At 37.8% G+C, this 13,104-nt stretch overlaps 2 protein-coding genes across 2 annotated transcripts; both read left to right on the forward strand.

Moving 5' to 3' along the window:
- Positions 1 to 4,486: 4,486 nt before the first annotated feature.
- Positions 4,487 to 9,233, forward strand: LOC120771019 (neurotrimin). Its single transcript, XM_040098794.1, has 6 exons — positions 4,487 to 5,014; positions 7,571 to 8,053; positions 8,113 to 8,556; positions 8,624 to 8,704; positions 8,769 to 8,903; positions 8,972 to 9,233. Exons 1-6 carry the CDS (start codon positions 4,837 to 4,839, stop codon positions 9,181 to 9,183), a joined length of 1,533 nt encoding a protein of 510 aa, XP_039954728.1. The 5' UTR covers positions 4,487 to 4,836; the 3' UTR covers positions 9,184 to 9,233.
- A 956-nt stretch (positions 9,234 to 10,189) lies between these two features.
- On the forward strand, positions 10,190 to 11,335 carry LOC120771020 (tubulin-folding cofactor B). The gene is made up of 4 exons (XM_040098796.1): positions 10,190 to 10,410; positions 10,467 to 10,826; positions 10,906 to 11,027; positions 11,089 to 11,335. Exons 1-4 carry the CDS (start codon positions 10,288 to 10,290, stop codon positions 11,207 to 11,209), a joined length of 726 nt encoding a protein of 241 aa, XP_039954730.1. The 5' UTR covers positions 10,190 to 10,287; the 3' UTR covers positions 11,210 to 11,335.
- The last annotated feature ends 1,769 nt before the right edge of the window (positions 11,336 to 13,104 follow it).

A 13,104-nucleotide genomic window follows, 5' to 3' on the forward strand; every position in this document is an offset into this window, starting at 1 on the left:
TTTACATATTATTAATATCATAATCCAGTTAAGAACTACAACTAAGCTACTTTAGTGAATGAAATGGACGAGTAAGCATAAATAGGGTTATACACGGCCAATTTTGGCACTCACAGCGAATATTACCTTTCAAAAATAGGATTTAGTTAAAGTTAAGTATGAATAACCAAGCTCCTAATCGAAGACGCAGACTTTTACCTCGAACCAAACAACCTAAAATAAGACAAGCAGTCACATTTATGAACTAAAATACGGCCCTTATGTCTATTATTGATGTTCCATCCCTATTTGGAGAGTACTTTCGATAAGTTTTGCTTGTGAAAATTGGTATATTTTGACTAAGTAAGTTCAGCTGTATTCTGAACGGGTTCATATAGCAACTGGCCGGTCTGTCTAATGGTCTATAACTCTGTAATCAATTAAGTAGGTTGGTTAGGTTAGATAGCTGATCCCTCAGCATAGCATTGAGATCATACTTAGACCGTTATGTTCAGTCCTTTGTGAAGCCAGACGAAAACAATTTTGTAGTTGGATATTTGCTATCGACAAAGCAGCCCGAACCTATCACAAATCTGCTTAGATGTTTTAATTCTATTTTCATTCGAAGTGTTTTTGCCTTGATCTAGCAAAAGGGGGACACTCAAGGAGGACTCGACCTTTTGCGATTTACCCTGGGCCAAAAGGACCTTGCGACTGCGCAGCTGCTGGTAGTTGACCAATGCTTGCTGAGCTGGTCTGAAACCCAACAGTCTAGAAGTGACCCACAAGAAGCCTATGGAGCCTACGCTTTTTCATTCCGCAGTTATTGAGACTGAAGTACCTGAACATGCAAGCTCTTCAGCCTTACAGTTTCCTGCAATAGCGGTGTGGCTAAATCCAAACCAGTCTAAACGTAAAGTAGCTCGGTGGTAGAGATAAGGAGTTTAGATACCTTTCACTAGTATTGAGCGCACAGTCACCAAACTTAAGGCTACTATCGCTGCCCTACTATCAGATTGAATAGTAACCACTCTGAAGGAGGCTGTGCTCAGAAGCAGTAGATCTTTTTATACCTTCATAGGAGCCACCTACGTTTGGAAAACGCTGCAGTGGTCAGGAAGCCTAAAACTGATGGAAAGTTGCCGACAGTGAACTCTTCCATCAAATCCCCCCGAAAGCTTTTATTCATCCGTCAAAAAGCTCACCGACCCTCTCCTCCAGCGGGGTCTTTCTTCCCATTTTTTAACATTCTATTTTTAATTGAAAATTCCATGCATTTTCTTTTCATAATACACTAACAACAGCACTGTAATTTATAGCTAGTAATTCGTGCTTTGACAGTTATGTGGAAAGGTCAGCAACATTGCGAGTCTTACACGTTACACCATCTGTCGCGATGTCGCAAAGTCGTTAATTATTTTTCAATAGTTCATTCTTAAGAGTGGACAGACACGCTCACACACACACAAACTGGGCCACACATTCCCCACATGTCGATATATCAATCGATTTAATGCCATGCTCACACACATGCACTTGAGTGCGTTGTATGTACGTGCGTTGCAAGTTTAATTAAGTATTCTTGTCAACATGCTTAGCCGCCGCCGTCGGCGATTGGCGTGACCGATGATGATGCTCATCTTTTGGCTACACACTTTGTGGTATCATCGTTTAAATTCAATTCAATTTATGACCAATTACTTCATTAAATTTAACTTGAGCCATCACAGCGCTCGCCTTGTCAATGTTTGGGGTGTTGTTCGAGTCGTGCACTTTTCGCTGTTGTTGTTGTTGTCAAATATTTGATTTGGAAAATTAGTTGTGTATTTATTTGTATTTGAGTATTATTCAATTTCTAGTTTTGGAAGTAAGTTTGATAGTAGAAGAAGTAGTAAAAGTGAGGCAAAGCTTTCATATCCGACATAAGGGTTTTGTTGTGACCTCAATATGCATTGTGGTCTGTGATGTACCAATTTCCTCTGAGAAAGTAATGAGGTGTACTTAATTATCATAAAATGTTTCTTCTCATCATCTTTTTCTAAACAACTGATGCTGCTGACATCCGGTAAAAATCTTACTGTATACATCCCAAACGGACAATGTCAAGGTAGAACCTCTACAACTATTGAAAGGTGGCCCTTGCGACTGCACAGCTGCTGGCAGATGACCAACGCTGGCTGAGCCTACGGAACTCCACACTTTTCCATTCCGTAGCTATAGAGAATGAAGTACCTGTCCAAGCAAGCTCATCAGCTTTACTGCAACACCGCTGTGTTCAGGCATCCAAACCAGTCTAATGGAAAAATAGCTCGATGGTAGAGATAACAAGTTTAGACATCCATTCACTAGTATTGAGCGCACAGTCAGCGAACTCAAGGCTAATATCGCTGCCCTACTCCTACCACTCTGTAGGAGGCTGCGCTGTATTTAATTGCAGTCAGTAAGTATACAGTAGTTTGTTGGCTGGACCGATCGACTTGAAGTTTCACACAACCCTCTTAGATACGAGTATACCTATTTTTTAAGATAATGATTGAAGTAATAACTGAAAAATCAACAACTGACCAAATATTCACTGCGCCAAATCTTGGAAAAGACTAGTGAAAAGAGGATCGATTTCAAAGCTGCTTTTGACAGCACGAAAAGCAGCTGCCTTTATGTCGCTATGCCTGAATTTGGTATCCCCGCAAAATGAATACGGCTGTGTAAACTGACGGTGAGTAATACCAAAAGCTCCGCCAGGATAGGGAAGGACCTATTCGAGACGTTCGATACCAAAAGAGGTTTCAGTCAAGGCGACTTCCTATCGTGCGACATCTACAACCTTCTATAAGAGTATACAGCTACTGGCGTACGTCGATGATATTTATATCATTGAGCTCAGCAACCGCGCCGTTAGTTCTGCTTTCTCCAGACTGGATAAGGAAGCGAAGCAAATGGGTTTGGCAGTGAACGAGGCCAAGACGAAATATCTCCCGTCATCAAACAAACAGTCGTCGCACTCGCAACTTGGTTCCCACTGTTAACAGTATTAACTTCGTAGTCGTAAAGTCGTAGATAATTTCGTCAACCTTCGAACTAGCATTACCACCAAAAACAACGTTAGCTTCGAAATCGAACGCAGTATAACTCTTGTCAGCAGGTGCTACTGAGGCAACTGAGCAGTAAAGTCCTCTCTCGCCGAACAAAGACTAAACTCTACAAGTCACTCAACTTCCCCGTCCTGCTGCATGGTGCAGAGGCATGGACGATGATAACAGCTGATGAGTCAGCGTTACGAGTTTTCGAGAAAAAGGTTCTACGGAAGATTTATGGTCCTTTGCGCATTGGCAACGCCGAATACCGCAGTCAATGGAGCGATGATCTTTACGAGATATACGACATTGTCATAATTCAGCGAATTAAGAGACGACGGCTACGCTGGCTAGGTCATGTCGCCCGAATGGATTAAAATACTCCAGCTCTGAGAGTATTCGACGCAGTACCTGTCGAGGGAAGCAGAGCAAGAGGAAGACCTCCACTCCGTTTGAAAGACCTGGTGGAGAAGGAGAAGAAGAGGAATACCTCCACTCTTTAGAAAACACCAGGTGAAGAAAGACCTGGCAACTGGAATCTCCAATTGGAGCGGTCGCTGAAATCTTCTATTTTCGGGTTAGAAAGAAACGACTTCGCATTTACATATACATATAACGGTACTTTAAGTGTTTTCTGTCAGTTGTTGAGCTTACAACATCCGGACTCTCCATCTCCGCCATGATAGTAACTTTGATGCCGTTAATTAACAGCTCCGGTAAAATTTTTATACTTTTTCTTAGTCTTACTTTTTAAATTTATGCTTAAACTGCAGTCTCCCGCTGTCACTTAATCCCGCTTTTAAGGCAAACGCTCATCTTTCTCAATTTCCGTTCGCCATTGAATAATCGCTTTTGAATTAAACGACACACCGCCCGCTAAATTGTCACCTTACAAAGTCGTTTACATATGAAAACAAACACACACAAACACGTGCTTGTTTATATGTGTGTGCCGCGATCTTTTGTCCATTCAGAATTGAGAATAATGTTTCTTTCACTCGACTTCACAGAGCAAAATGCAGCTACGATGCGCAATCTTCCCATGACTTTCTTCTAATGATTATCTCTAGTTATGTGGCGGCAGCACGTTTGTGGGTCTTAACAAAGTCGCCGAAAATTTGGACTTGTAAACACATATACACTACTATAATTAACGAGTGTATGTCAGTCGAGCGCATTTTATGCATTCCTCCAGTGAAGCTGAAGTGTCTCTGCATTTGTTTGGCAATCGAAGAAATACAAAAATAGTGAACAATAAAAGAAGCGGAAGGCAGCAGAAACGGAAGCGAACGACGTCATTCGTTCGCAATTTGTCCAGCTCGCTCTTAGAAAGAACAGCGATCAACAACGCTGGGGTATGATCACTAAAGTGGGCAACAAAGCGGCGCTTACAGTGCTCGAGAGCACGAAGTTAAGACACTTTTTGGCATGCCAGAGGCGCTCAGTACGCGACAAACACTCGGACGATGCGTAACGCTGGCGAAAATGCAATTTCGGAAGCGCTAATTGATCGCAAGACGCCAATACTTGCTTAGAAAATGTAAAGTGCAGTGAGAAAATTGAAAGTTGAAAGAAAATATATTCGGATTATTTATGAAAAGAAATAATAAAAAAAAATTAAGTAAATAAGTGAAAATAATATTGAAATAAAAATTAATAATAGCTTTGCTATTTAAGTGCCCAAAAAGTGTTAACCCATAAGTATATGAAATCAAAACCAAAACTAGAAAAAGTACCACAAGTAACTTTAAAAAATTAACTAAAAAAATCAAGTAAATCTACAATGGCACCAGCGATTTCAACCACAATCCACCTTATCACATTTGCGGTTTTCTTTGCGGTGGCGAGTTCAGCTTTGACGAGCTTGGATAATGCTGTAGAACCTGCTGAGTTGAAACGTGACGATTTGGCGAGAAGATTTCTGGAAAATGACACCGTTTTATTAGCTTGTGATAATCATTGTACGTATTCTGCTTGGTGCAAAATTTGTAGGGAAAGCCTCGATATTAAACTAAAAAGAAGAGGACTGAGAGCTTTAAGGGAGTGTTCTAGTCTAGAGACCCGAATTTCGAGTGTTTCTGGGCAGCTGATAAAAATAAGCATTTGATATTTTTATAAAGCATTTTTTATCAGCTGTTTTTTTTTATAATTAATTTAAAAAAAAGTAGTCCTTGAAGTAGAGGGAAAAAACGCCGTGCCCTCGAGATCATGATTTCTACCTTTGTGGTCAACTAAAAATCAAAACAATGACTCATTCTTGATTAATGCGAAAGTTGCTAACTCAAGAAACTGCAAAACTAAAAAAAAAATTCATAAAATGGTGGCTACTCAAAAATAATTGTCGGTTTTTCAAAAATATTAAAAATGGTCAATTTTTAATTTTTGTTACTTTATGTGAGAAATCATTAAAGATCATACTCAATATGAAGTAAATCGGCTGATTACAACTTGAGATATCATGGCGACCGCATCAAAGAACTTTTGAGAAAAACCCATTTGGAGTTTGGAGGGTTTACATGGGTTTCCTCGCCTTTTTCAAAATTTTTTTTTTTTTTTGAAAAAATACTCTGAATTTAAATAAAATTTTCGGTGACCCCTCGGAAAAAAGATGCGCCCGTGTTGACAGGATAACTCCTTACAAGATCATTTTAGTTAAAGTAGTAGTTAGTTTAACTTGGAACTTGAACGAAGGAAAAAAAATGAAAATTGGATTTTTGGCAGACATTTAAAAAATAAAAAAAAATTAAAATTCAGTGTATATTTTGCGACATCTTTTTTTCAAATAATTGTAATCGAAAAAAATCCTTTATCCAAGTCTTTAAGAATTGTATCTCAAAGACCTGTGTAAAATTTCATGAAGATCGACTTCAAAAACACAGTTTCGAGAAAAACGCGCTTAAAGACTGCGCACTTAGCCTAGCTAGCTTCGAGCGCACAAGTTCTAAAGGCTGTATCTCCGAAACCATTACTCGGGTCAAATTGAAAATTTAGGACAATCTTATAGAGAGGCTGTAAATGTTCATGAGACCACAAAAAAATCGATTTTTTTACAACCCGGAACCCCATGTTACCCCTTAAGACGCCTCTTGTTGCAGTCATCTGCTAAACCGGTTCAGTTGCCATAAACGGTTATAACTTTGGAACCAATTTGATTTTTTTTTTAATTCTTTTAGGCAAATATTTTTGAATATTTAAACTAACGAATTATTAAATTTTTTTTTTGGTTTTGAGTAGAATACCCCCTTAAGTCGTCTTGGAAGTAATTTTCTAGTTTTTTTAAATTTTGATGACAGAAGTATATTGAGTTTCTAAATTTCCTACTATTAGAAAAACATCGTTGTTTGGAACAAACGATTCATGGACTAAAAGTTGCTGATTAGAATAGATTTTTTTTGAGAAATCATTCGCTGAGTAAAACGATATCGGTTGCAACTTAGTATAGATAAGACAGATAGATGGTGGGCAATGTTGTTGAGACTTCTAAAGCAGGATATACCATAGGACACACATCAGGCAAGTTTTCGATGACTTCACGACCTTCACTTACTGCTTTGTGCCACTCAAGCACTTGTGTTTGTGATACAGTAGACTCCCCAAAACACGTATACGACATTTTCAACGATTCCGTAGTCGTGATTCCATTGCAAGCAAACGTTGTTCATTTTTATATACCCTGAATAGGGTCTATTGATTTTGCCACGAAGTTTGTCACACTTTGAAGGAAATCTTACAGACCCTATAAAACATACATACATATATTTAATGATCAGCGGGACAAGCTGAGTCTATTTAGCCATGTCCGTCTGTCTGTATGTATGTATATACATTAACTAAAGCCTCAGCTTTCAAGAAATCGACTTACAAATTATACACGTCCATTTCTCCCCAAGAAGCTGCTCATTTGTGCGGAATTGTTGCGAAAGTTGGGAAAGGCTTACGGTGATTCGGCTTTATCAAAAATACAAGCCTACGAGTGGTACAAAGCCTTCAAAGACGGTCGAAAAATCGTTGAAGCCATGCCTCTTTTAGGACGGCCTTCGATCTCTTCAACTGTTGAAAATATCAAGTCAAGGACATGGTGCTTAAATATCGTCATGCAACTGTTAGATAAATGCAAAGAGAGCTCCAGCTCATTCGAATGATTTTGGTGGATATTTTGCCTAGGTGGCTCTATAGTTGTCTCTCTACAAGACAGTTTTTAGTTTTTCAAATGAGTAAGAAAAACTTCTCTTTTAGGCATGTTTTCCATATAATGTATTTCGTCTATCACAATATTATTAGTTTCGGTTTTAGATGTCGGGTACCTAAAATTCCAACTAAACTAGTTCAAATTACCAAGTTAAGCAGGAAAGCGAAGCGTGAAGACACAACTCCCAATATAATTTAAGCGTGTAATGAAAATGATAAGTCTAAATAATAGGTATTTAGTAAAAAAAAGTTAGCACAGGGTTTTATTTCCACAGAAAACATAGGTTGATCCCGACTGACACCTAAAACTCATAACTTCTATGAACTAGTTTCGTTTCAGTATGTGCGTTGGTACAAAGAGGATCAATTAATTGTCGATTCACGCGACAGCAATGAGACATTAACGCCCGATCGCATACGACTTTGGTCCAACGGTAGTTTACAAATTGCGCAGCTGCAACCGATGGATACCGGCGATTACAGTTGCGCATTGAAAACCGACAATGACACGGAAGTGCAGAAAATGCACAGCATAATAGTACAATATCCGCCGACGGTCAAGACGGAACCGGAAGGTATTATCGAATTGCCAATCGGCGCGGTTTTTCAAGTGATCTGTGAAGCTCGCGGCGTGCCACAGCCCAAATTGTATTGGCGTTGGAATGGCAAATTGGTGGATAATCAGTTGATCGGCAATCGTTTGAGCATGCAAATCGAAGTGGGTTCGCGTGCGCAAACCGGGCCGATCGAGTGTGTGGCGAACAATAGCGTAGGTGAACTTGCGGTGGCGGGCATGTTTTTGAAAGTGCAATGTGAGTAGTTGGGTATAAGATTTCTATTTGTAAATATATTATATAAAAACCGTTATTAGTTCCACCAGAGGTGCGTTTGGAAAGAAATATAATCTACACTAAAGTCGGCATACGCAGCGATTTGGAGTGCCTGATCGAAGCGGTGCCACGCGCAAGTGTTAACTGGTTTCACCATGGCGTACCGATGACCTACGATTCCCGAATAAGTCGCTATGAGCTCGAAATGCAACCGAATGTTTCAAATCTACAATACAACACTGTCATTAAGCATACATTGTCTATTCGAAATGTGCGCGACTCAGATCTCGGTTTGTATGAGTGTCGCGCCGAGAATAAATTGGGTTTCAAGAGCGCGGCAATCGATTTGACTGGGCGTCCCATGCCGTGTGTCTTCAAAATCAATCCAGGCGTGCAGAGTTCAACCTCACATGTGCTTGTATGGCAGACAGAAAGCTTGTCGGCGTTAATGGAGTTCAAGTTGAAATTTCGACAAATACCATCAGGTAAAAATATGCAATTTAACAGCATAAGACATCCTTTTATACAATTTATTTTTACTTAATGTGGCAGCAAGCATTACACCACAAACTTTGGACATTGATTTCAAAACCGATTGGACCATTTTGACAATACCATCAGAGCTATCTGCCGGTAATTTAGTTATATTAAATGATACAAGTAGAAGTTGTAAATATGATTTATTTTCTTTTTTTAGGTCCCATTCACATAACAACATACACCTTACATGGTCTACAACCAGCAAGTGTCTACGAGGTGGTAGTATTCGCACGCAACCACTTTGGTTGGAGTGAGAGTAGTAAAATTGTGAGATTTGCAACGGGTGGCGAAGGTGAGAGAAGCAGTCTTTAAAAACAAAAATAATTATAAAATATATTTTTATATTTCCGATTCATTTAGTTGAATTACCAAATTACTCCACTGAATCGGAGTTGGATAGCAACGAGGAGCAGTCGTCTTTAGAAAGTGTGGAGCAGCCGGAGGAAGACTCGGTGCATTTGAATGAAATTTATGAAAGCAGAATAATTACCTCGGCAGCGGCCAAAGTATGGCAGTTTATGAATTTAGCTGGTTTCATGGCATTTGCTTATGTAAAATATGTATTGATATGATATTTTATAATAATAAATAAAAGATAGTAATATTACAATTAGCAGTGAAATTTGTACATTTTTACACTATATAATAATAACAAATATTTTAAATACCTTATTGGCCTTTTTGTTGCAACCGCATTAAAAATATTCCAAATTGAACGGCGGTTTTTGGTGCAGATGATGGCACGTCATACATGACTTCCATCTCAAGCCATGGAGATACTTATGCATACACATTTGTTTACAAACAGTCATGATATCAAAAAGCGCCAATTTTCCAAAAAAAAATCTGATTAGAATTCACAGGTTAGTAATTTACTTTGCAATGGCTATGAGAGATTCCTTTTGTATAGTAAAAGTTGGCACTCAAGAACTGCTCTTGAATATTTATGTTCGCGCTTCATTCTTCAATAAGACTGGCACAAACTCACATAAACACCAAAATATCACTTAAAACACGAATTTTGCTCAATAAATATAATAATTTCTATAATAGCGTTCATTAATTTGATACGCATATTATCTGCACATGTGATTCGCATTGCACACAAACTAAATTAATGCACTTCGGAAATAAATCGAATACACTACACACACTTTTTTATAAACACGAATAATATTGTTGGTTGTAACTTTTTAATATATTAAAATTCACATTTATTTGAAATTAACAAACTTTAAGCGCAGCGGAAGAATTTTAGCCGGCAACTGTCAAAGACTGGGAACTGAAGATGATTTGCAAGTCAGCGATAGTTTCGAAAATCGATAACTGCTCCAGAAATTAAATTTATTAATGTAATTTCATGCTATTATTGCCATTATTTATTCTAGTAACAAACCTATAAAACATTTAAACAAACAAAAATTTAAAAAAATCACATAATTAAATAATAAACTAAATAATTAAAAGTTAAGATAGCACGAACTGCTTTATCGACACAGAAACGGCGCAATCTGTCAGATGATACATAAACGAAATTGGAACGGCGTCAGATTAGTATGCGTGCGGCACATTACTAAGCAACTGTCATAGCGAAACTGAAAACAACAAAAGCGAATTTCAAGTCTGATTTCATTTAATTAAACTAGCTTTTGTAGTACACATATACCTACGTAATAATGGAGCCCTTGCAGATCAATAGTGGTGAGGATTATGTTAAAGTCAATATATCGAATTCCAAAAACGACAGCATCGCGCTGGACTTGAAATTTGCAAAAAGCCTTACAATCGGCCAACTGAAGGTTTGTAGTTTAACACACCTACACATTTCTGAGCTAAGCCACTTTCCTACCCATAGTGTAAATTGGAAATCATAACAGGCGGTAATGCGGCTACAATGCAATTGGAGTTGTATAATGGCGATCGACTGGTCACAAGTCTGCATGATGACAGCGTTTTATTGGGCGCGTTGCCTATAGAAACGGGTATGCGCATACATGTAATCGACAATTTCAACTGGATAGCGGATGTGGAGAAATTCGAGCTAACCGATGAGCAATACGAAACCAAGCAGGATACTGTGCGTAATTTTCTGAAAAAGAATCGCATGGGCAAGTACAATGAGGAAGAGACGCGTCAGAAGGAAGAAAAATTGCAACGACAACGGCAGCTGGAGCAGGAGCGCGCTGAGTTGTGCACTATCGGTGCGCGCTGTCAGGTGTGTGCTTAAAGTGGTGTTTCGATTTTGATTTTTATGGTATTGTTTTTGAAAGTAATTAAATGCGTGTGTACACTAGGTGACAGTGCCTGCCAATCCAGTGCGTCGTGGTACCGTCAGATACAATGGGCCAATTGATGGCAAGAAAGGTATTTTCATTGGTGTAGAGTATGATGAGCCACTTGGCAAGAATAATGGAAGGTACGGGCATGCTAAGCTTTTACATTTATTTATAAATTTTATATTTTGAAAATATTCACAGCGTCGATGGCAAGGCGTACTTCTCTTGCGCACAAAACTACGGCGGTTTTGTGCCACCAACGGCTGTAGAAGTTGGCGATTTCCCACCAGAGGACACAGGGCTCGAAGAAGATGAGATTTAAAACAAGACGACTTAAAGTATACACTACGCATTTGTGATTGATTTTATTTAAAAACTTAGTAACGTACATACATACACATACATATATTTTATAAAGCTAGTTTTGTATAATTTAAATTAAAACTTTTGGCGCATATGGCGTAATGAAATAAATTTACAAAATCAATGAGGAAAAACACCACCACCCACACACACCTTAATTAACGAGCCGGAACACCTTGCGACCGTTGCGCCTTTTGCGTTTAATTATGGGCATAACTCGCACAACAACTTCACTGCCATACTAATATGTATAGCATTTATTGTTGTTATACGCGTCATCTCATGACTAAGCGCCGGCAAAATGCGAGCAGCCAACCTTATGCCGCTCCGTTGCTGTGCTCCATGTTTTGGCAGCAAAGCGCAATGCGCGATAAAACTTGTAATGGCAGCAAAGTCGACAAAAGCATATACAACAACCGGCTGGGCTTTGGGTGCACACACATACACAGACGGACGTCGTTTTGACAGTTCATTCATTGCGGCGCTAAGGTGCACAAGTGCTAGCATATACTTAGCCAAACGCTAGTACCAACATTTAGTAAGATTCAAATGCGAACGCGGTTAAGTATTGCTAGGCGCGCGCGCTGCTAAACGACAGTAAACGGACAATATATTGGAATTTACGCTGTTTTTGTTGTATTTTTAATTAGTTTTGTTAACACAAAAACAACAAGGCGCTAGTCAATATTGATAAGAATGCAAATTGATATGCAATCAAGTGCAATTGTGTAGTTGACGGAAGCAAAAGTAACAAAAAATAAAACAAAGTAAAGAAAAAAATAATAAAGTCGTAAAAATAAAAATAAGAAAAAAATAAATAAAGCAAGTGAAAAATTGCGCATATACTTACATATGTTTGAAAGGAAGCTGCTTGAGGGCGCGCGAATAAGTGAAATAAATTTAAAATTCTCGTTTTGTAAATGAGTTCGCGCACAAGTCTGCCATATATAGCATTGTAAATTTACATACGATTGATTTGCTATATTATTGGACTTGCATATGCGCGTCTGTAGCTGCTGCCAGCGCCGATTTATTTAGTTTTCATACGATTTTTATTTGTTTTTATTGTTTTTGGGGTCGTAAAACAAGTGTGAATTTTATTTTAGTGCCAGTAATTTGTGTACAATACAATACGCGCTGCTTGTTTTTGGAAAATTTATATATAACTGTGCTGGTATTTTGTACAGCAGATGCCCCCCAATGCACGCAGCGTGAGTGTGTGTGTGTGCATATGAAAATTCGTGCTGCTGTTTAAAGTGTAATAATGCAATGCAATTACGTCTGGCAGACTTTCCCAAAACTATTTATAAATTAAACGGCTGTTTATATTTTGTGAATCATAAAACCGCAATTAACTGCATTTGAGAAGAATTTGGAAACACATTACATATAATTATTAAAAAGAAATAAGCAAAGCGGCGCAAAACGCTTTTTGTAAATATAACGTGTGGATTTAAAATAAAATGTGACGTAAAAAGTGGAAATTCTTTAAAAAATTAAAAAAAAAAACATTAAAAAGATTGCAGAAGGAATTTGAAATTAAAAACCATAAAGATATATAAGAAAAAAAATACAATTTAATTAAAAAACTAAATTTTTTAAAATGAAATTAAAATTTTTTTACTATAAAAAATGTCTTGCTATAAAAATTTGTATACTATAAAAAATTTCTTGCTATAAAAATTCGTTTACTATAAAAAATTCTTGCTATACCTGTTTACTATAAAAATTTCTTGCTATAAAAATTTGTTTACTATAAAAAAAATTCTTGCTATAAAAATTTTTATATTATAAAAAATTTACTATACAAATTTTTTTACTATAAATTTGGACTACAAAAATTGTTTGCTATAC

Source organism: Bactrocera tryoni, chromosome 3 (assembly GCF_016617805.1).
Source record: "Bactrocera tryoni isolate S06 chromosome 3, CSIRO_BtryS06_freeze2, whole genome shotgun sequence".
Classification (NCBI taxonomy): Eukaryota; Metazoa; Arthropoda; class Insecta; order Diptera; family Tephritidae; genus Bactrocera; species Bactrocera tryoni.

Coding starts and splice junctions, on each gene's coding strand:
- LOC120771019 (XM_040098794.1), top strand. CDS start 4,837: ATGGCACCAGCGATTTCAACCACAATCCACCTTATCACATTTGCGGTT. Junction 8,557..8,623: donor ATTTCGACAAATACCATCAG/GTAAAAATATGC, acceptor TTAATGTGGCAG/CAAGCATTACACCACAAACT. Junction 8,904..8,971: donor ATTTGCAACGGGTGGCGAAG/GTGAGAGAAGCA, acceptor CGATTCATTTAG/TTGAATTACCAAATTACTCC.
- LOC120771020 (XM_040098796.1), top strand. CDS start 10,288: ATGGAGCCCTTGCAGATCAATAGTGGTGAGGATTATGTTAAAGTCAAT. Junction 10,827..10,905: donor CTATCGGTGCGCGCTGTCAG/GTGTGTGCTTAA, acceptor TGTGTACACTAG/GTGACAGTGCCTGCCAATCC. Junction 11,028..11,088: donor CTTGGCAAGAATAATGGAAG/GTACGGGCATGC, acceptor AAATATTCACAG/CGTCGATGGCAAGGCGTACT.